Source organism: Sciurus vulgaris (genome assembly GCF_902686455.1).
Source record: "Sciurus vulgaris genome assembly, chromosome: 3".
NCBI lineage: Eukaryota > Metazoa > Chordata > Mammalia > Rodentia > Sciuridae > Sciurus > Sciurus vulgaris.
Window position 1 is genome coordinate 100878295 of NC_136463.1, and position 20635 is coordinate 100898929.

Consider the following 20635-nt stretch of genomic DNA (forward strand, 5'->3'; position numbering starts at 1 on the left):
ATTATCAATATGTTGTGTATTTTCTTCCCATTCTTTTGATGTGGACACATTCTTCTTCAACATTAGAATTCTTATAATAATTATATTTCTTATAATCTTGTTTTTATTATGCTATTTTAAAGCATTCCTCATTTTCATTATTACAAAGAAATTTGAGTGACCTTCTTTATATCTTCTGAGAATCATGTGTCCTTAGAAGTGAAATATCTTGGTTAAAAATTATATCTAACAGATATTTAAGATTACTTGGTTATTTATTAGGGTTACTTCTCAAAATCATAATCTAGAACATAAGTTACACAAAACAATTATGCTACCACCCTCTCTTGTAGTAAACCTTAAAACTAATGATAGGTCAGCATTGATACCACGGAGTTTTTATTCTTACCAATGGCACAGTTTCCGTAAATATTACTTTGAAATCTAAACATGTCATCAATTTTCTGAAATGGTCCTATTTATTCCCTTGCAATGCTCAGAAATATGTGGAAACTTTGAAACCATAGTTTCCTCCATAGCTTTAACGTGCTTTATTCTACATGACATTGAAGACCAGTGTCAATTATGACAAATCATGAAGCTCACAACTCCTGATACATTTAAAGCCAATTCATTTGTCTCTTATCATGTAAATGCATTGATGTTCACCAAGCCTGCCATGATAGAACATTAGAGCTCTTTTGGAGTCATTTCATTGTACACTTAAATATCACCACAGCTGCCACTAATGGTTACAAGTCCATGTGCTACATATCCTTGTGATATTTTTCCAGAGGTTAATGTTCATGCACAGTAAATATATTTATTATGCAAGCAATAACATACCCATAGGAGCCATTATAGTGCTTAAGAGATTAGTGCCTATGATTCCATTTTTTCTAATTCTTAGTCTATCTAGCATGTGATTCTTAGATTTTTTTAAAACTATTACATTGATATTGAAATAATTTTGTCACATTCTAAAGATAAAATTAGTTGTATACCCAAAAATTGTAGATTTTATAACATATTGTCCTATAACCCAAAACCTATTTCTAGAATTGCTAGTACTTGTTCTTTGGCTTTGCGGTTGTATCCCTCTTCTTGCTAATCCACCCTTGATAGTAGTCTAGACAATAATCTGCTATTACATATAAGATATTTCACATCTTGCAAAACATTTGGCTGTCCTGCAATAGTAAGTGATAGTGAGGTATAAAATGTTATTCCCTAGATCCAACGCATTGCAACATAACTTACAAAGGCTTTCTCTTCAAGAAATTTTCTCACTTGCAATTCATGTTTAGTCTGTTTTTCCTATCTTATCCTTAACAGCTGGGTTATATCTGCTTCCAGGGAAATGTGTTATGTATGTTTAATACCAATAGCTAAAAGGAACGTTGAAAACTGAAAATAGCCTTGCATTTAAGTTTAAAACAATCTGCCAAAGAATTTTTAAATTGTTCACCAACTTGTGATCATGACATTAATCATTAACGAAGATTATAATGACTTGAAGTCCAGTCCATAGAAACACAGAAAACACAACTAAAGATAATAAGTTTTTGTTTAAATTACAACTTAATCCAGATCATTACTTTCTTTACATCAGGAAGCCTCTGGCCCAGGGCCAATTTGTTTTAAGCAGACACAATGTTTAACCAAAGGTTTCTGAGGCCAACGTATGAAGACAAGACCTCTATTCTTCCTATGGCCTTGTCAGTCCCACTCTTTCAGCCTTGCAGGATCACATGCTCTGAACTTCACATGCTTAGTCAGGAAGGTTGTCCTGAGATTAAACCCCCCAAACCACACCATTTTTGTTCAGATTGGAAGGATGTTGGCCAATGGAAGCATTACTCACAGAATATTTTTCAGGCCAGATGTATTGATGTTCACTCTACCTATGAGGCAATGTCTCTGGATACTGAGTCACAGGGGAGGGTTGAGCAATTACAAACCTGCAGATGTTAGCAAGGGAAGCCTCATTCACACAGTCTGCAGTTTGTTTTTTTGTTTTTTGTTTTTTTTTTTCCTTTTTTTTAACTTGTGATTTTCTTTTATTTGTTTCTGAGCAAGTGTTTTACAATTTTAAAACAAATCTCATAGCTTTACTAGAGCAGTTTTCACACATTCATAGAATAATCATAGAGCATTTCGTTATGAGGGTTGATACTAATGAAAATAAGGATGTGAGTCCTGAGCTGTGTAAATGTAATGAAAGATGGTATACACAACTATTGCTCTACCCAATGACCTCAATACTAAGCAGAAGTGTTAATGTGAAAATGGTTTTATCACCTCTCTTCAGTGTTAGCTATCAGTGGTGAGTGAACAAGGTTTCCTGACTCATCCTATTTAAAGAACCATGAAAGTCCCAGCGGATTGATTTCTCAGGTCAGTAGGAACATTCAATGATGGCATAGTCTAGAAAAATTCAGTAATGTTGTTCTTATTTACCTAGGATGTGTTTCAAGCTGTTATATGAGAAGTTCATTTGAAGTCTTTCTGTTAAGTTTCTAGCCTGAATTCAATCATACAAATAATAATAAATTTTATAAACAAAAAAATACCTGTGTCAATCTATGGCAGAATTTTCTTTCAAAAGGAAAATGTTATTTATCTCATGCTGATTTTGTTCTAAAATACTATGTTTATACTGATGTACTCAAACTACAGACCTTCTGAAGTCAACTTTTAGAAAAGCCACAAAGTAGAATACATTTTGCACAAAAATGACAGCAGGATTTTTAAGTAATTGAGTGATCATAAACCTGAGTGCATAGTGTAACAAAGGTAGGTTTTTCCACTGAAGAAGTGATTTGAAGGCTCTTCTGATATTACTAAACTAATTCCTGATGTGATGAATAAATTAGGCATTAAAAAATAGTGCCATTACTATTTTTGAGACATGATGAAAGACAGAATTTATAGTACTCAATGCCAGAAATGGTATTTATTTTCTTGTGGCATCTTCAATATAGGTGACTAAGATATAATAACTACCAAAAATATTCACATAAAATATGTTTTTATTTTCTCTTGGGCAATCTAAAGAGGAGGGGAGACAAATAAATTATATTTGTATATGAGCATGAACTATTTTATCTCATTTTAGAAAATACACAACTTTCAAACAGCTTCCAAATTGGGATACTGCATCATTAAGCATTTGACATTTGTCCAGTTAAAACTATTGACTCATGCTTTCATTGCTTCCCCCTCAAATTACTACAGTGCCACAGCTGATCTGACTATATTTTCCATTTCTTATAAATAGCCACAAGAAAAGTATTAATTATCCTTGTACGATTTAATGCACCAACTGCCTTAACCTTTCAGGTTTTCTTAAACGCCAGCATAACAAGGCATATCCATGGCAGCAAATGTGATTTATGACAGGAATCTTTAATTTCTGTTTTTAAATATGTTACCCACCGATCTGCATACATTTAAATTCGCCTGCAACACTTTTCTCTGTCTTGAGGCTGTTGTTTAATATTCAAGGATGATTTTTGTCCACATACATTTTGGTCTATGTCACCTCAGATTAAATTATTACTGTTTGCAGCCTTTTTGGAGCAGGCCTCAGGCCCTTATTTACAAGAATCAATGAAACAGTAATGAAAATCCATTTTTCATACTATCAGCTCTGGCCTGCTTTTATTTAGTTAGCTGTGTCTAAGCAAGCAATTCATTTTGTGCAAATGTCATGTAGAGAAGAAAGGATGAGCCGTGAAAGGGTTAATCATGAAATAAGACCTAAGCTTTCCCCCATAGTAAAAAGCATCCGTAATGTTAAAATTAAAAAAAAAAGCTTTTCTTAATATATGCAAAGTAATGTATATTGACACATAAAGCAAGGCTTTTCATGATGAATATTGAAATATATATGCAAAGCACAGGAAATGTGTAACATGTTATAGATCTTTCAGTGTACATTTAGAGGAAATGAACCATTTATATTCTACAATTTAGTGAATACCTACTGTTTATTGGTACAGAGCACATAGGAGTATATTTGTCTTAGTAATTTATTTAGGTAAATATATTTATTCTTCTAGGGGTTCTTATGCTTTTCTTGGTTCTATGGTACTAGACATAAATATTTAACAATGCATTGTCTCAAATGTTATTCATGTAATTTATCAGAGAAAACAGTAGAGTTGTAATAACTTTTAAGCCTGTACCTTCTCTTAAACCTGAGATTGATTTAGAATGCTGGAAACTGAGCTGGATTTTCCTCATGCTGCTGAGAATTATTTACTAGCTCTAACCAGGATAAACTAAACTAGTCCAGCCACCAAAAGAACAAGGTTATTTACCCCTTTTTGAATCAGCTTTCTTAAGCTAATACTTCCTCTAAGAATGTAAAAGGATTAGTGAAAGAAGAAAGGATTTAATTATTATGAATATATTTCCCTATACTTGCTGACTTACCCACTTTTCTTTATACATATATGTATACACAGAAATATACATATATATTACCCCTTGTGAGTATTGCTCCTGGGAATTTCTTCTAAATTTTAATGCACTTGGCTGTAAGGATGTCAGTTCAAATTATAGCCAAGGTCTTGTAAAAGTGACTTGTCCACTCTTTAATATCACAAAAGAAATGGATAGAGAAAGAGCATTTGGAGTCTTTATCTTTTCTAAAGACATTCTTGGAAATAATTTAAAGGTTCAAAACCTGGATTATTGCATTGCATTCGTATATTTTTTCAATCCCCAGTACTGTAAAAAAAAAAAAAAAAAAAACCCAAAATATTTTTTCCATTTTTATATCATGCTTAAAAATTCATTTCCTGTGTGTAGAGACAGAATTTGTAATACCAATATAATGTGGAGAACAGAAAGCTAGCTGATTTGATGGATTTAGTTTGTTTTTAAAAGACAAGGGTAATTTCTATAGAGCCAAAGCAGAAATTCCTGCATCATAATCCTGGAGCTGCTTGAGAACCATGGGTTCAAAACTACCATTGCTCATAAGCCCTGTACATACAGACCAAGGCAAGGCCTGGTAACTGAACACTTCATCATAAACCAGTCAGACATGAAACCAACACATCTAGCGGGCCTATTACCAAAGCTGTACTTCCCTTCTCAGGAACTGTATCACAATATGCATACAGAGCAGTTTTTAAGCACATTTAAAAGCACTGCATGTTGAAAGTATAGGAACAATATGATTATCTGAATTAGGAGAATATGAATTATTCTTGGAAATTGACCATTAAAATATTAGATTATTGAATGAATGCTATTAGCTTATCTGATAAGGAAGACAATTAACTGGTTAGTAAGTGGTAGGAAATAAGTTGCTCTTTTCTTCATATCTTTTCTTGCAGAATTAGCCTATGATTGTCTTGTCACCACATACTGGCACTTATAAAAGGTACCAAGGACTGAAAGAATTGAAGGAACATTATTTATCTTGTGACATTAATGTCCTCACTTTCTCTTTTTTCATATATACATAACACTACTATAAATCTCAAATTTTGCAGGATGAAGAGGTAAAGATGATGTTTACAAATTAGTCCCCAAAGTATAGGTTCCTATTTATAAGTGACCAGTAAGTAGGTCTAAAATCTGTGTATCATGCTTTCCACTCAGAGTAGAAGATGAGATATAACTCATCCATTATAGCCATAAAATATTAGCAAGAATCTGGGGAAAAATATCACATATTAGCTTTAAAAAATAATAAATGCAGTATTAATGTCTCAAACTTATTTAAGAAATATGGGGACTGGGTGTTGGGAAAAAGTACATTAAAATATTATCATTACATTTTCCTGTTATATTGGATATAATGGCTATTTAAATTTTTTCTTTTCCTTTTATACATTTTGTGCAATGACTAGACAATAGAAGGCACGTTTTATACCGGGAAACTTGTTTTTCAAAAAACTGAATTGAGAAGGTCAACCCATGTGAGAAGGTGAGTACCATAAGGGCCCCAGGACCTCTGACTAAAACAGAATTCCTTCCTTTCTCCTTTCTTTTCAATGGAACTTATCCCCATACAATATTTATCTGAATTTAAAAACATCATTCTGTTTAAATTTCTCTAGCGTGGTTTAGAAGAGACAGTAGTATTAAGTAGATAAAAACAAACAAACATTGCTTCCTTCGTATGATCTGCTTAGATCAGCTGTGTGAATATATGAGAAATTTGGTGTTGAGGCTGTATCGGAAGAAGGAGGCACAAACTGTGAAGGACAGACAGTGTGAGGTTGTACGAGGATAGGATTGGGAATGGGATGAATGAACAGAGGCGGTGGCATTGCCACTTTCTCATCCTGCCAGAAACCACCGAATGCTACTCTTTCTCAGTTTATTCATCTGTAAAATGGTGATAAGTTTAGGTACTAAACTTAGTACCTAAACTTAGGTACTAAACTTAGGTACCATTTAGTACCTAAACTTATCACCACAGGTTTGTGGTTAGGTTAAAATAAAACACACAAAGTATTCATGTTTTTTTCATGAAACAGGGTAAAACCTGGAAATGGTATCTATAAAATATTCTTTAAGTATTAGTAGTCAGGAGAGAGGATTATCTTTAGCTTAGAGATAGATGCATAATGGGAAGTATAAAGGTCTATTTTCTATAAACACCCCAAAAGGTATTGAAATGTTCCAATAGAACAAGAGAGATCCAAAAGAGAAAGGAGGACAGAGAAGTAATTATCTTCATTATCCTCATTTCCCTCATTTCTGAAGTGGCAGAGTTCCTGCTGTCAAGAATTGAAGCTAGAATGATTAACACTGATTAAATATGATGACTTCTGTTTGGGCTAGCCTGGGAATGTAACAATTATATTTTTATAGAAAAAATACATTACATCATACTGATCTACAGATTAACATCTAGCACATAGCCATTTATAAACTGACATTCACATTTTAATATATCTTATTTGTCACGTAACGAATACATTTAAAATAATATTAATACATATTTAGCTATGGGATAGAGAGCCAATAAGAAATAAGAAAACAGGAAGAAAAGAAGGTACTGTAAAATATTTCTAAGCAAGATGCAAAGATAGATCAACAATGTTTTCAATGACAAAGGCCTGACAAAATTTACTTGACTTTTACCATTACATTCTGTCAGCTATACCTAGACTTCAGAACAGTAACTAAATTTATGAATATGTTGTTTGCATTGTCCTTATCTCAAATAAACTTGAAATCAGGAAGTAGAGAAAAGATAGAAACCTGAACGTGAATCTGTCTGGATAATGCACTTAAGTAAAACTGGACAAAAGATTATAATGAACATATTTAGTAACTAAAGAGAAGGGCAAGATTAAAGTACGTGCATCTTTGTTTTTTGCAAGTACCCTGTCACAGCACAGTATGTTATAAACAAGGACAGCAAAAGTCACTGTGTTTCAAAGAGAAGCAGAAAAGGAATCAGTTCAGCATATTCAGATTCCATCAATGATTTATGACCATTTATGAAGAAAAAGGAAATATCAATTTCTAAATTTATATTTAATATTTACAAATATGTAAATTAGACTGTCTCAGAAAAGTGTAGCAGATGTCCCTATCTTCTTGATGCTGATGGACTGACTAGGTATTACTTTAAAGTGATAGATTGGCAATGCGAATATGATATTCTACTCTATTTCATCTTATTCATTTGGAAGCATTAATTCTTTTAAAGAAGATTATACATGCAATCCAATCTTGACAGCCTGGCTCTATGTAATGGGATGTTCTATTTAAATGTGAGGACATATTGATCTTATTCTGAAATATCTATCTAGTATCTATCAAGAGGATAAAGTTTGAACATTTTCCATGGTGGGTCCTGTTCCAAAATTTTTGAAATTGAATATGTTGTAAAGAAAAAAAGAACTGTAACTTTCATTTTCATTTCTTGATTTGGAGACATTTTAAGCAAAGAAAAGAACATTTAAGGAAGTTGTAATATTTCTTTACACAAGGTCTTTTAGCAGGAGGATAGAACACTTACTTCAAGAGAAAGTGAGCCAAAGGGCTTGATTCGCCTATATTTTGAAAAGTGGATCATTTTGCTTAGGGGCTCTGGGCCATAAACTGTCACAATCTACAACATTACAATTTATGGCAATGTTCCTTCACATACACCACATCTGAGCTCTCATGAAAATGAATTAAACTAAGTAAATCAATTTACATTAGGACCTTGGGTTTGTCTTGACTATTTCAAATTTGAGTTACAGAAGAATTCCCACTAAATTATTTTTATTTTATATAGTCATGTGAAAAGATATGTAAACACTTGTTCAGTAGCTATTCAAAGAACAGTACATTTGATATGAAATGGAAGTCAAATATTTCAACAGAATATAGATAATTAGCAATGGCTAAAATCAAGCATAACTATCATTGTGTCTGTGTATATTTGTATATGTGTATGTGACAGAATGAGAGAGACAGAATACATGAATGTAAATATATGTATGTGTATATATGCACACATACACTCATAGATATACATATATTATATATATATATATACACATGTTGTATTCTAAATCAAAACTAAGAAAGGTTTAGAATACCAATAAAGATTTAATAATACTGTGTAAAATATTTATTTAAATGTTCGAGATTAAAGTGTTTTAATCTAGTAGAATTCTTCAAGTAAAGTTGAGATTATATTTTGCATGTAAGTAGTAAGTGAAATAGCTGGCAAGCAAAAAATATTACATTATGCAATTGAAAAAATTTCATTTTAAAACAAAAAATGACCAATATTTTTAGGGTTTGTGTGTGTGTGTGTGTGTGTGTGTGCGTGTGTGTGTCACTGGGGATTGAACCCAGGGTGCTCTACAAGTGAGCTACATTTGCAGTCTTTTTATTTTGATACAGGGTCTTGCTAAGTTGCTGAAGCTGGCCTCAAACTTGTAATCATCCTGCTTCAGCCTCCCTAGTCATTGGGATCGTAGGCATGTGCCACTGTGTCTGGTTTACTTTTAATAGAAATTAATTTAAGTAAAGTTTTAAATTTTGGTGGTATGCAATGAAAATTACCAAAAGTAATTTAAGAATTTTTTTGTTTGGGCTATACTGAAGGGTCATATCGAGGGATTAGATTCAATATTATAGTGTGATTGTTTTCATTAGCATTCAGATACTGTTTTGGTGAAGATTACATAAAATCTAAGTCATAACTCCATGCCTTAGAGTGCCTAGAATGTGAATCTGGGAGACCTAATCTCCAATACTATCATACTCTAACACTTTGCAACTCCACCCAAGTCCCTAATAAACATCTAGAATTAAAGCATAAAGACTAGAAAATACTTTATGTTGACCATTATCAGTAAAAATTTTAAATAATAATGCAATTTTCAGACACTTGGGAGTTCAAGAGATTTAGTGCTGACATACAGGTGAAAAAAAAACTCTTAGAAATAAATGTATATCCATTTAATATTTGTAGGAAGTCAAATGATTTTCCTGAAAGATGCTTTCACTCATTTTAATATCATTTTCAATTATATATGAAATGAATTACCTCTTCCTGACAAACTTAAGATATTCTGCACATGATATATTTATCTCAAGAGGTATGCACTATATGCAGTATACTTTTCTTGCAGTAGAGCTGATCTTTTATTAATTACTATACAACTAGAACGAAAATATAACAGGAATCTAATTACTAAATTAAATTCATTAGAGATGGGATAAATTTTCACTTATTTGTTTCAACAATAAAGAAAAGATAGTTCAAAATATATACCAGCATTATAGTCATTTGTATTTGTATTTAGAATGCATTAATAAAATCAATTTGTATCATGTATCTATTAGCTGAAAGGAGTTGGCCAAAATCCATTCTGCATGATAGTGGGAAATCAGCCTGGAAATCAATTCGTAGACTATTCACTTTCATTTAAGTCAGTGTTTCTGTAGAACGGTTGAAAGTTGTGAAATCTTCTTGCTATATTGCTCTAAGAAATGGATTATTTGAAATAATTTTGGAATATCTTCCTCAAAGACCCATACAGGACAATCTGGAAAAAAAATAAACAAAACTGTTTTACTAGTTAGTGATTACAGATATTTTCAAAGTAATGTGTTAAAATATAATACTCATAAATCATATTCTAAATGTCATCTCCTCTAAAGATTCTGAAAAAAATCATGTTAAAAAGGAAGGAGGGTTGTTTCCCACATCCATGGTGACACTACTACTAAACTGCTTTCAAATGGGGGTTGGTTTTCTGTACCATACATCTGTATTGAGTCACTGTTGGCCTTGTAGCTGTTCAAATGCTGGAAATCCAGGATTTGAAGCTTTCCCTTGGTTCACAATGCTCCTGCTCTGTTTGCCTCAGCAGTAGCACCATGTGAGTAAGACCACCATATTCCTTGAACACTCTTTTCCTTTTGGCCAATGTACAAGACTAGAAAAATGTATTATTGAACAACTGGAGAAACTAGAGAAAAATATCAATATTGGAGACTTCCCATTAAGGGCTCAAAAATAAAATATACTTCTCCACCTTTGTCTTCCTCTTTCACTTGCCCTCTGTCTTTGTCTCTTTCTTTGTCCCTCTCTCTCTCTCTCTTTCTGTCTCTTGCACATACACAAACAGTCCCTGGGTTGCGTATTCCCTCTCCTTCTAGATCCTTCTTTATCCTCTGTAACTGTACTGCTTTGTGCTCTGAAGCTGGGTTATGAGATCTGTTTCTAAAATACCCTTTACCCTTTGGCTTCTAGTTCAGTTTGATTGATGGGGAACAATGGGATATGTTTGGAAGTGAAACCATGTGCTCCCAATACGGTCCATCCTTTTTCCAAAGATCACTCACCGTACTGTTTGGGCTCCCTCTACACTGAGTGACAACCTTGGGGTGCACACATAATCTGCCTCTTCAACCTTTGGGTGGCAGTGCTTTATTGCTATTGGTATTCTTGGGGAAATGCATTATCTGTCAGTTGTTTCTCCTCCTAGACCCTACCCACTACTTTTAAAATAATCTTTTTAGCTGGGTGCAGTGGCTTATGCCTACAAATCCCAGGGACTCAGAAGGCTGAGGCAAGAGGATTTAAAGTTCATGGCCAGCCCCAGCAGTTTAGTGAGACCCTAAGCAACTTGATCAAACCTGTCCCAAAATTAGAAAAATAAAAAGTTTGGGGATGTGGCTCAGTGGTAAAGCACCCCTGGGTTCAAGTCCCAGTACTACTACTACTACTTCTACTACTCATAAACAATCCTTTTATTTTTTTTAAGCGTTTTGGTTATTTTTAGTTAAAGAAAAACAGCCTTTTCCAAGGGCAACAAAGTGAACAAAAGGTCAGAAGGAAGCTGGGTGTGGGCTTCTCACAAGTTCTAGCTCCAAAACCTGGAAGTGAATAAAGAACACTCTCTCGGGAACTCTGGGGACACTGGAGCAGCAGAAGGATTCCTCTGGTGGAGCTGGGCACAGCTGCGAGGCCAACCTTGGTCACTGCATTGGTTTACGTGGGCTCTAGGATGATTTCCGCGGGCCAGTCGGTTGACATGATTAACACTATTATTCTTTGGGGCATTACATTAAGGAATGACATAGGGAGCCAAGAGAGTGGCTTATTCAGTTGGATTCTGAATCACAATCAGAAAATAGACTTTATCTGGTGCAACCATAAATTCATCTTTCTTGGAGTGAATTTGAAGGAAGGTGAGGTCATTCTGGGGGTCAATTTCTCGCACAGTGCTTCGTGCCTTCAAGATGAAGTTGTGCATGAGGTTGGCGTACTGTGTGGTGGTGGAATTCTCCATGGTACTCTTGATGGGAATTCCTTCTGTATTCACCACGATGATTCCCTGTACTCCTTTCTGGCTCTGAAGTCGCTGCAGGGTCTCCTCCACCTCATCTCAGATGGATTCTTAGCTCCGTGTCGACAACACTCAGCCCAATTCCCAATTCCGTGTCTTTCTACGCTTGTGCACAGTCCCTGGTGGTCTAATCCTATTAAATTTGCCTCGATTATAAATCACATACCCTGTGAGTAGTCCTCTTATTTGAAGTCCCCCAGTCTTGACCTAGTTTTCCTTCTTGAGTCTTTCTTCCCATCTCTTTTGAGGAGCACATTGCCCAGGTTCTCATTAAGTAAAAACAGGCCTCTGTTCTCAAGGATCATATACAAAATCTTGACTTCCACCTATGCCTGGGTAATCCTTAGTAATTCTCAAGTGTATTTCAGAATGACTGGTTTATTTCAGTTCATATATTGTCCCTTTTGCTTGCTAACTTCTAGACTCTTGTGTATAGTTTTTCTAAACTAGAACATACAACCGTCCAAAGAAAACAATAATTCTGTAGTAGCAAAATAAAAATTCTATGAGAATATCAATAATTTCCCAAAAGTACTATATTGACAAGCAAACTTGCCTTCATAGATACAACTCTATACACTATTTTCCAGAGGGATGTCGCTTTCCTTTTCTTATCATTCAGATTCCACAGGGCCCAAAGTGCGCTGTACCGCTATTAGAATGGCTAAAATCTAAAATACTGATAACACAAAAGCTGGCAAGGATGTGAACCAAGAGGGCATCCCACTCATTGAGGCTGGAAATGCAAACAGGTATTATCACTTGGGAAGACTGTTTGGCAGTTTCTTATAAAACCAAACCATATCCTTGCCATATGATTCCCCAATCATTCTCCTTGACATTAACCCAGAAAAGTTGAAAACATCTTTGCTAAAACCCACATATGTATGTTTATAGCAACTTTACTTAATAATTATCAAAACTTGAAAGCAAACAAGATGTCCTTGGGTGGGTGAATATGTAAATAAACTGCAGCCAGACAATGGAATATAATAAAGAACTATCAAGCTATAAAATGTCATAAAAATTAAATAAATATTATTACATGAAATAAATCAATTTGTAAAGACTAATTACTTTGTGATTCCAGATACTTTTTGAAAAGATAATTGAGGTGACATAAACGGTTGGAAAACAGAGGATTTTTAGTGTAGTCAAACTGTTCTCTATTATACAGTAATGGTGTAGATAGATTATGTATGTCTGTCAACAGCCATGGGATGTTCTACACTAAAAGTGAAATCTCATGTAAACTATAGATTTAAGGGATAATAAAGTATGTCAACATCAGTTCATTGATTTAACAGCTCTTTTGGGGGCAGAAAACATGTGGGAATGTTCTATAGCTCCTGTTCATTTGTATAGTGATCTTAAATCTACCCCATTATGAAGTCTATTTTAAAACAAATATGTAGTTAGGATTTTCAATTCTATTTGCTTTCTTATTCACATCAAGACACAATAAGTGGAAGGCACTTCAGAAAAGTTATCTTCCATTTTACAAAGTGATTGCTGCTCCCTCTGCCCCTATCACACCCTGATTCAAGAAATCAGGCATCATCGGTTTGTTATTTTACTAACTAAATTTATAAAAATGAAATCACATTTCATCAAGTAATTCATCAGGACATAAACTACATGTTTAACTAAAAAGAATCAATAAAATAAAAAAATAGATGTTGCTAAATGGTTCTGCCATCATTGCGCTGTTAAAAAGCTATGGTAACAAGAATTTTTATAAGTCTATATAGACGAACGTGCAAAATGAGAGCTAGAGAAAAGATCACTTTTCAGAATTCCAGATTTCTCAATATGTGAAAAAAATAATACTGTTTTGTAAAATCAAGTCTCTCTTCTTTAGATTTCATCAAATACCATATGGAGTCTGTCTTCTTTCCAATGATAACATCTTTCAAGCTATTAACTTGAAGTTAATATCTGAATCACTGATTAATGTATGTGTCTACAAATTTCTACAATGACTTTATCCTTGCAAGTTTTTTGATTTATTAGGGTTTTTTTGCAATTTACAAAAATATACTTATGTACATAATTTCACACCTTTTTCTACTTCATAAATTATGACTGTTGATATTTTCTTATAAACTAGACTTAGAAAACAAGACCTATTAACTTAAACTGAGAAATGACTCACTAATCTTTCTTTTTTCCCTTCCTTAATAGTTTTCCTGTTGCAGTCACTACCTATATCCCAATATTAAATTTACCACTGGAATTATAAATCTGTGTGTGCGTGCGTGTGTGTGTGTGTGTGTGTGTGTGTGTACATTTCTATATTAAATTCACACAAAGAAAAAACTGGCAACCCACTTGCAACAAGAAAATAATTCCGAATTCCTTAGCGTGTTTTTCTAGAACCTTGAACATTTTGCCTTGACTTACTTTTCCTATCCTACTTCCCTCTAGTATGTTCATTCTTGGACCATAACCTTTATTTTCCAGACCTCAGAACTTATCAAGCTTATGATACCATGTGTTTCATGCTTTTAGGTTTTAAATTTATTCCCTTTCTTACCTAAACATACCCTTCCTTGAAAATGTGTATTCATCATCTAAGACCAGGCTAACATCATTTGATCTGTAAAGACTTCCCAACTTTGACCTCCCTGGAGAACTGGTACCTTCAATTCTCACAGGGCTTTATGCATACCAGTGAAATTTAAATCAGTCTATTCTACTAGACTGGAATTTCCTAGAGGAATTATTCATTAATGTAATCATATACTACATACCTGATAAATACATTTGGAAGACTGAAGGGATAAATGAATGGATCTCCATCTTTCAAACTGAGGCTTAGAGAGGGTAACTAGCTAAAACAAATAGAAGATGAATTAGTCAAGAAGTCAACACTGCTGTCTCAGAATTCCACTATTCTTCCAACACAATCACCTTGGAAATCTTTTCAAAATACGGATGCCAACCCTCAGGTCAGCCAACAGGTCAGAGTATCTGCATCAGGAACCAGAGGATGTATATTTCTAAGGCCACCCAAGTGATGTGCCTTGGTAGCAAGGGCTGAGTCTTCTCAACTGTGTCAAGTCCCTCTTGTACCTTGTTGGAGAAACACACTTGCTGGCACCACGGACACTGAAATTCTTGTGCCAATATTTCTAGAATTCCAACCTTTAGTTCTGGAATGGAAAGCAGAGGGGAGTGGGGCTGGAATAGGGAGAAAATGGAAAATGCTGTAGAAGAGAAGACTGCCCAGGGGAGGTAGTCTGTGGGCAATCAGCCTTTGTAGGAAGCCAGTGATGTCAGTCAGAAGGAACAAGCCAGACTACTGCAGAGCTGCTCATACATGACATGAACATGTCGAGACATTTAAAGTTTGCCTGGGAATGACAGAAATGAAGGCCTACCATTCATTCATGTTAGTGTAAATTTTAATACTTGCCCAGCAATCACTTGTTTGAAAGAGCATTTTAATCTTACAGGGCTAGGATATAAAATTATCCCAAACTCTACTACATATTCATGTTTTCACTTCAACCACACATTCCTTGAAAATAATGCTCTCTACCTTCAGAATAGTTGGAGAAATATGTAGAAAGAGAGAATATCTCCAAATACGCACATTTTATTGTGCAACTTGGTTTTTTATTTGTTTGCTTTGTTTGACTACTACAATTTAATAATAAGGCATTCAGTAATTTCTTGAAGAGTCAATCTAAATTCCAAATTGCATGTTTAGTGATACTTGTTCGGCTTTTATTGATTACATATAAATTCCTTACCACCCTAATCTATAAACAGGTTTATTTCCACCTCCCTCAGATCCCCTCAGTCTTACATACTAGGTGTTGCATTGTATATGAGTATCACAGCAAGTCATTTACATGAAGGGGCATTACTTTGTCCTCTATTGGCCTGCAATAATGGTCATTGCTGTGATTCTCCTGACTCTGTCCTCCAGTCACCCTATGGGCCCTTGTTGGTACTTAGCTGAGACCTCATGGTAAATTCAGTATCAGGACAATGTGATCGTATCATTATCTCTGAGTTGTGTTTTCAGATGCTTTCTTTCCTTTCTGTGTTGTTGAGAAATTTGAAAGCTAGTAAGTAACAAGCATTGAAAACCTCAGGAGTAATTCTCTTGTCCCATCAGCTATTTCTATGTTCTTGAACAGTTTACTTCTCCTTTAATCTTAGTCCCTACAGTTACTTGGATATTGGGAAAAGGGTAGAATTCTGGAAAGTGGGAGATCGCTATGGAAATATTTACATTTCTTCAGTCATTGTGACAACTTGTGGTGATTCTGGCTACAGACATCTGTCCAGAGATTTAGTACTAGAGATAGACTTAATTTTCATAGGTGCATCAAGCTGATCATTTTGTTGCTTCTCTCATTTGCTTTGTAAATTATTCATGTGCAAGATTTAAAAGTCAGGGAGAACCTTGGAATATTACATTAGTGTTTGTGGGAATAATTAACAGAAGTACATAGATAGAAGTACAGCCCGGGTTGGATACATGGCAGGTAGGCAATATGTATTCACTTGCATTTATGTGATATCTGTAGTGAAAGAGACAGAGACAGAGAGAAACACAGAAACAGAGGGGAGGAAGAATGAGAGCCTACTTTCAATGTCTATTTCATTTATCCATGGAAGAAACAGTGCATTAGAATTTCAGCAATGTATACAGAGCCTAATGTGAGACCTTTGGGAAGGATGCTTTAGAGGCACTAAAAGATTATCTCTGACATTGAAAATGCTTGGTCTCTTGTCCTTGCCTTTCAGACTCTCTGTGTTCAAAGGCGTCGCCTCTAGAAGGACTGGCTGCAGTGATATGCTTATAGCTCCATTTGCAGTCTTTCTTATAGGTTCATAAATGGAGACTAGAAGGAGGAGGGAAAGGAATAAAATTTAATAACTGAATAAAAATGTAAATAAAGATTTGCCTAAAATTACTTGTCCAAGAAATAATTCTCCCTCCCCCTTAAGCTAATACTTTGATAAGCTCAGTACAGTGATCCTGATTTGGAGCGTGACCTTTGAAAATGCTCTCCAGCTTGATTAAAGATGTATTAAATTTGTTTAAATAAACCTCGTTGTAATGGCACATCATTTGTAAGAAGCTATTAGGGGGCTGGAAACTGTGCTGCTGTATTTGCATGAAAATGTTCCCTGCTAGAATTGAGGATCTCTCCTGAATTAACTGCAAAAGGAAAGTGACACTTTCATAATTTTTTTTGACAAAAAAAAAGAAAGAAAGAAAAAAATAAAATGGAAAAACTTTATGTAAAGCTTGATGAGAGAGAGGAGAGCTGCATGTCAATAGCAGAGCCATAGATCAAGTCTCTGCTCTTGGGCTAACCAGCAATCTGATGTTCTCAAGGTATTTGGGTAAATGCAATCAATAATATTTATCTGTCAATTACTTTGCTCCTAGAATGGCTTCATCTTTGAGTCTGTGTGTGAGCACATGAATTGTTTGAGAGTAACCAGATCCACAAAGATATTCAAAAGAAAGCTGCTTTATCATATGTCTTGAAATCCCATGACTGGAATTCTCTCCCTGGCTTCAATTTTGGTGTGGTCTCTGGGTTTGTGGAGAAGCTTAAGCACCCAAATGCCTCCACCCACCACTCCCAAATGAAGTATATAGTTGCCAGATGTACTGTAATTCCTGCCAATGGCTCCCAAATGAGCTGCCACTCTGATGAAAAAGGGTCTCTCCTCTAAATCAAATATTAAATTAAAACCTTTCCATCTTCTTGTAGGAGTCAGGGTTCTGGGCCACCTGCCAACTTGTGGGAACTCCGCCCTTTGTCTAGCCACCATTTCCCCATCTTGTCAGGTAAAAATAAACCCATTTTTATCCTAACTTATTTCTGATTTGACCTTCTTTTTCAGTAATAAAAATTTCTACTTCTATCTTTCTCCTGAAAATCTGTATTATTTATACAGTGTAGGTTGTCTTTTTGCTGAGGTGTATAAAGACCAGTTCTCTTTTATCCATGTGAAAGTAAAGGAAATGCAATCTGGCTTCCTATCCAGCAACTACTTTGTTCCCTCATTGTGGTAAGAATTTTCTCATTTTCTTTCTTCTCTTTTCCTTTCCTTATCTCCCCTTCCTTCCTCTCTGTTCATTTGTTCCTTCCTTCCTTCCTTCCTTCCTTCCTTCCTTCCTTCCTTCCTTCCTTCCTTCCCTCTTTTTATTTTTAAAATAAAGATTAGATAATAATTCCCATAATTATAAATTGACAAACCAAAGCTCAGTACCTAGCCTGAAATCAGTTAATTAATTAACTGGTTGAATTAATCTACTGGTTGAAGCTGTTTTCAACTCAAATGTGTCTGATTCTGATACTCATGCCATTTTATTATAGTAACTTTGACTCAGATTACCATCTGGGGATCTTAAGATCAAGCCATAAGAGTCATGACTGGTAATAACTGTTTCAGACTCAGAGACATACATGAGTATATGCCCAATAAGGTAGACCATTCACATAGAAAAACAGTTTGTTTTCTAAGGAATCTGCACGCTGCTTTCCAGAGTGGCTACACTAATTTGCAACCCCACCAGCAATGTATGAGTATATCTTTTTCCCCACATCCTCGCCAACACCTCTTGTTGCTTGTATTCTTGGTAATAGCCATGCTAATTGGGGTGAGATGGAATCTTAGGGTAGTTTTGATTTGTATTTCTCTTATTACTAGAGATGTTGAACTTTTTTTTTTGTTTGTTTGTTTTTATCTTTGATGGCTTGTAGATCTTCTGTGAAGTGTCTGCTCATTTCTTTAGCCCATTTGTTGATTGGGTTATTTGTATTATTGGTGTAAAGTTTTTTGAACTCTATAGATTTTGGAGATTAGTGCTCTCTCTGAAGTGTGTGTGGCAAAGATTTTCTCCCACTCTGTAGGCTCTCTCTTCACATTGTTGATTGTTTCCTTTGCTAAGAAAAAACTTTTCAGTTTGAATCTATCCAATTATTGATTCCTGCTTTTATTTCTTGTGCTTTGGGAGTCATGTTAAGGAAGTCTGATCCTAAGTTAACATGATGAAGATTTGGGTCTACTTTTTCTTCTATTTTGTGCAGGTTCTCTGGTCTGATTCCAAGGTCCTTAATCCATTTTGAGTTGAGTTTTGTGCAGGGTGAGAGATAGGGGTTTAGTTTTATTTTGCTGCATATGGATTTCCAGTTTTCCCAGCACCATTTGTCCTATACCCACAGGACTTAATATCACCATACTACAGTGATGCAGTCACTTCAATATTCATAGCTGCTCAATTTACAATAGCTAGATTGTGGAACCAACCTAGATGCCCTTCAGCTGATGAATGGATAAAGAAACTGTGGTATATATACTCAATGGAATATTACTCAGCCATCAAGAAGAATAAAACTATGGCATTTGCAGGTAAATGGATGCAGTTGGAAAACATCAAGCTAAGTGAGATAAGCCAATCCCCAAAATCCAAAGGCTCAATGATCACTCTGATAAGGGGATGATGATATATAACAGGGGGTGGGTGGGAGGCAAGAATGGAGGAAGGATGGATTGCACAGAGGAAGAAGAGGGGTAGAGAGGGGGTGGGGGGAAGAAAAAACAACAGAATGAGACAGATATCATTATACTATCTACATATATGATCACACAAATGGTGTGACTTTACTTTGTGTACAACCAGAGAAACAATAGTTGTACCCCATTTGTGTACAATGAATCCAAATAAATAAATTTAAAAAGAGAAAGACAATTTGATCCTGGAGTATCAAGTTTAGAAATTTGTTGCAAATCATTGAGAACATCTTTGTTTATTATTTTAAAAAGCATGATACTTTCAGTTTAGAGTATTAGATACCATGTTCTTGAAAAATCTAATGCAATTTGATATTAAATGTGGTAATCAAATTGAGATGTATATTTTGTAATTTGACTTGTGGTTTTTCTACTGTCTAAATTTACATGAAGGCAATTACAAAATGTTTTGAGTAATAGAAACATATTCGGATTCAGCACACAGTTTTCTTAGGTGATTACCTTGAAGGTGACAATGCACACAGATATAGAAAGTATAAGAAAATGAAAGGGAGACAGTGACTCAGGGAGGATTTGCTAGAAGAATAGAAAATGCCAAGAGTGAGCATTGCTTTATGAGAGAAGAGCAAAGCATGTTTGAAAAAAATTCCTCTTGTTATTTGACTTTTTAAAATTATTAAAATAAAATTTATATTTTCTTACTGATTTCCATATGAAATATTAATATAGGAATATTTTTGAATTATAGATTCTTTAGAACATTGGGTGAGTTCAATCCTCTCATTCAACAAAATAATAGCAAAAAATCTAGATGACATAAAAAAACTATAAATTATGAAAAAGGGAAATTACTTACCTCCTTTTGGCCTCCATTTGGCTAAGATGTGTTTATCAAGTAGTTGATCTATGGCTGCCCTGGGGTTTTCTTTCTGCTATCTTACTGATTTTCACCTATTAAAATGTCTTCAATTAGATATCTTCACACCTAAGGAGGTCTCCCAAGAAAATGTCATGCCAAACTTTTGAAAATATTTTGTATTCTTTTGTTTTGATTTTAAATCCACTTTTAGCTGGAGATGTAGCTCAGTGGTAGAGTACTTCCCTAGCAGGTGCAGGGTTCAATGTCTCGTATCATAAAAAAAGCTAATCCTTATCAAATCTACTTTTAAATTATTATTCGTATTTGGTACAGAAAAAGGCACAAAATAATGAAAGCACAGGGAAGTCAGAAAATGGCAGTTATCATTTCAAACCAGGGCATTTGTTAGATTTCTATTATCTTTGCTTGAAATGAGATCATC

General features: G+C 34.7%; 1 protein-coding gene and 1 long non-coding RNA gene across 2 annotated transcripts; one reads left to right on the forward strand and one right to left on the reverse strand.

Moving 5' to 3' along the window:
• Window positions 1-2155: 2155 nt before the first annotated feature.
• On the forward strand, window positions 2156-17739 carry LOC306658465. The gene is made up of 3 exons (XR_013763056.1): window positions 2156-2376; window positions 5850-5926; window positions 17567-17739. It is a non-coding gene; the product is annotated as an uncharacterized lncRNA (long non-coding RNA).
• LOC306658152 (dynein light chain roadblock-type 1-like) lies at window positions 11203-12075 on the reverse strand (the record flags this gene model as incomplete). Its single annotated transcript, XM_079134894.1, has 2 exons — window positions 11203-11852; window positions 11986-12075. 2 exons carry the CDS (start codon window positions 12073-12075, stop codon window positions 11571-11573), a joined length of 372 nt encoding a protein of 123 aa, XP_078991020.1. The 3' UTR covers window positions 11203-11570.
• Window positions 17740-20635: the final 2896 nt, after the last annotated feature.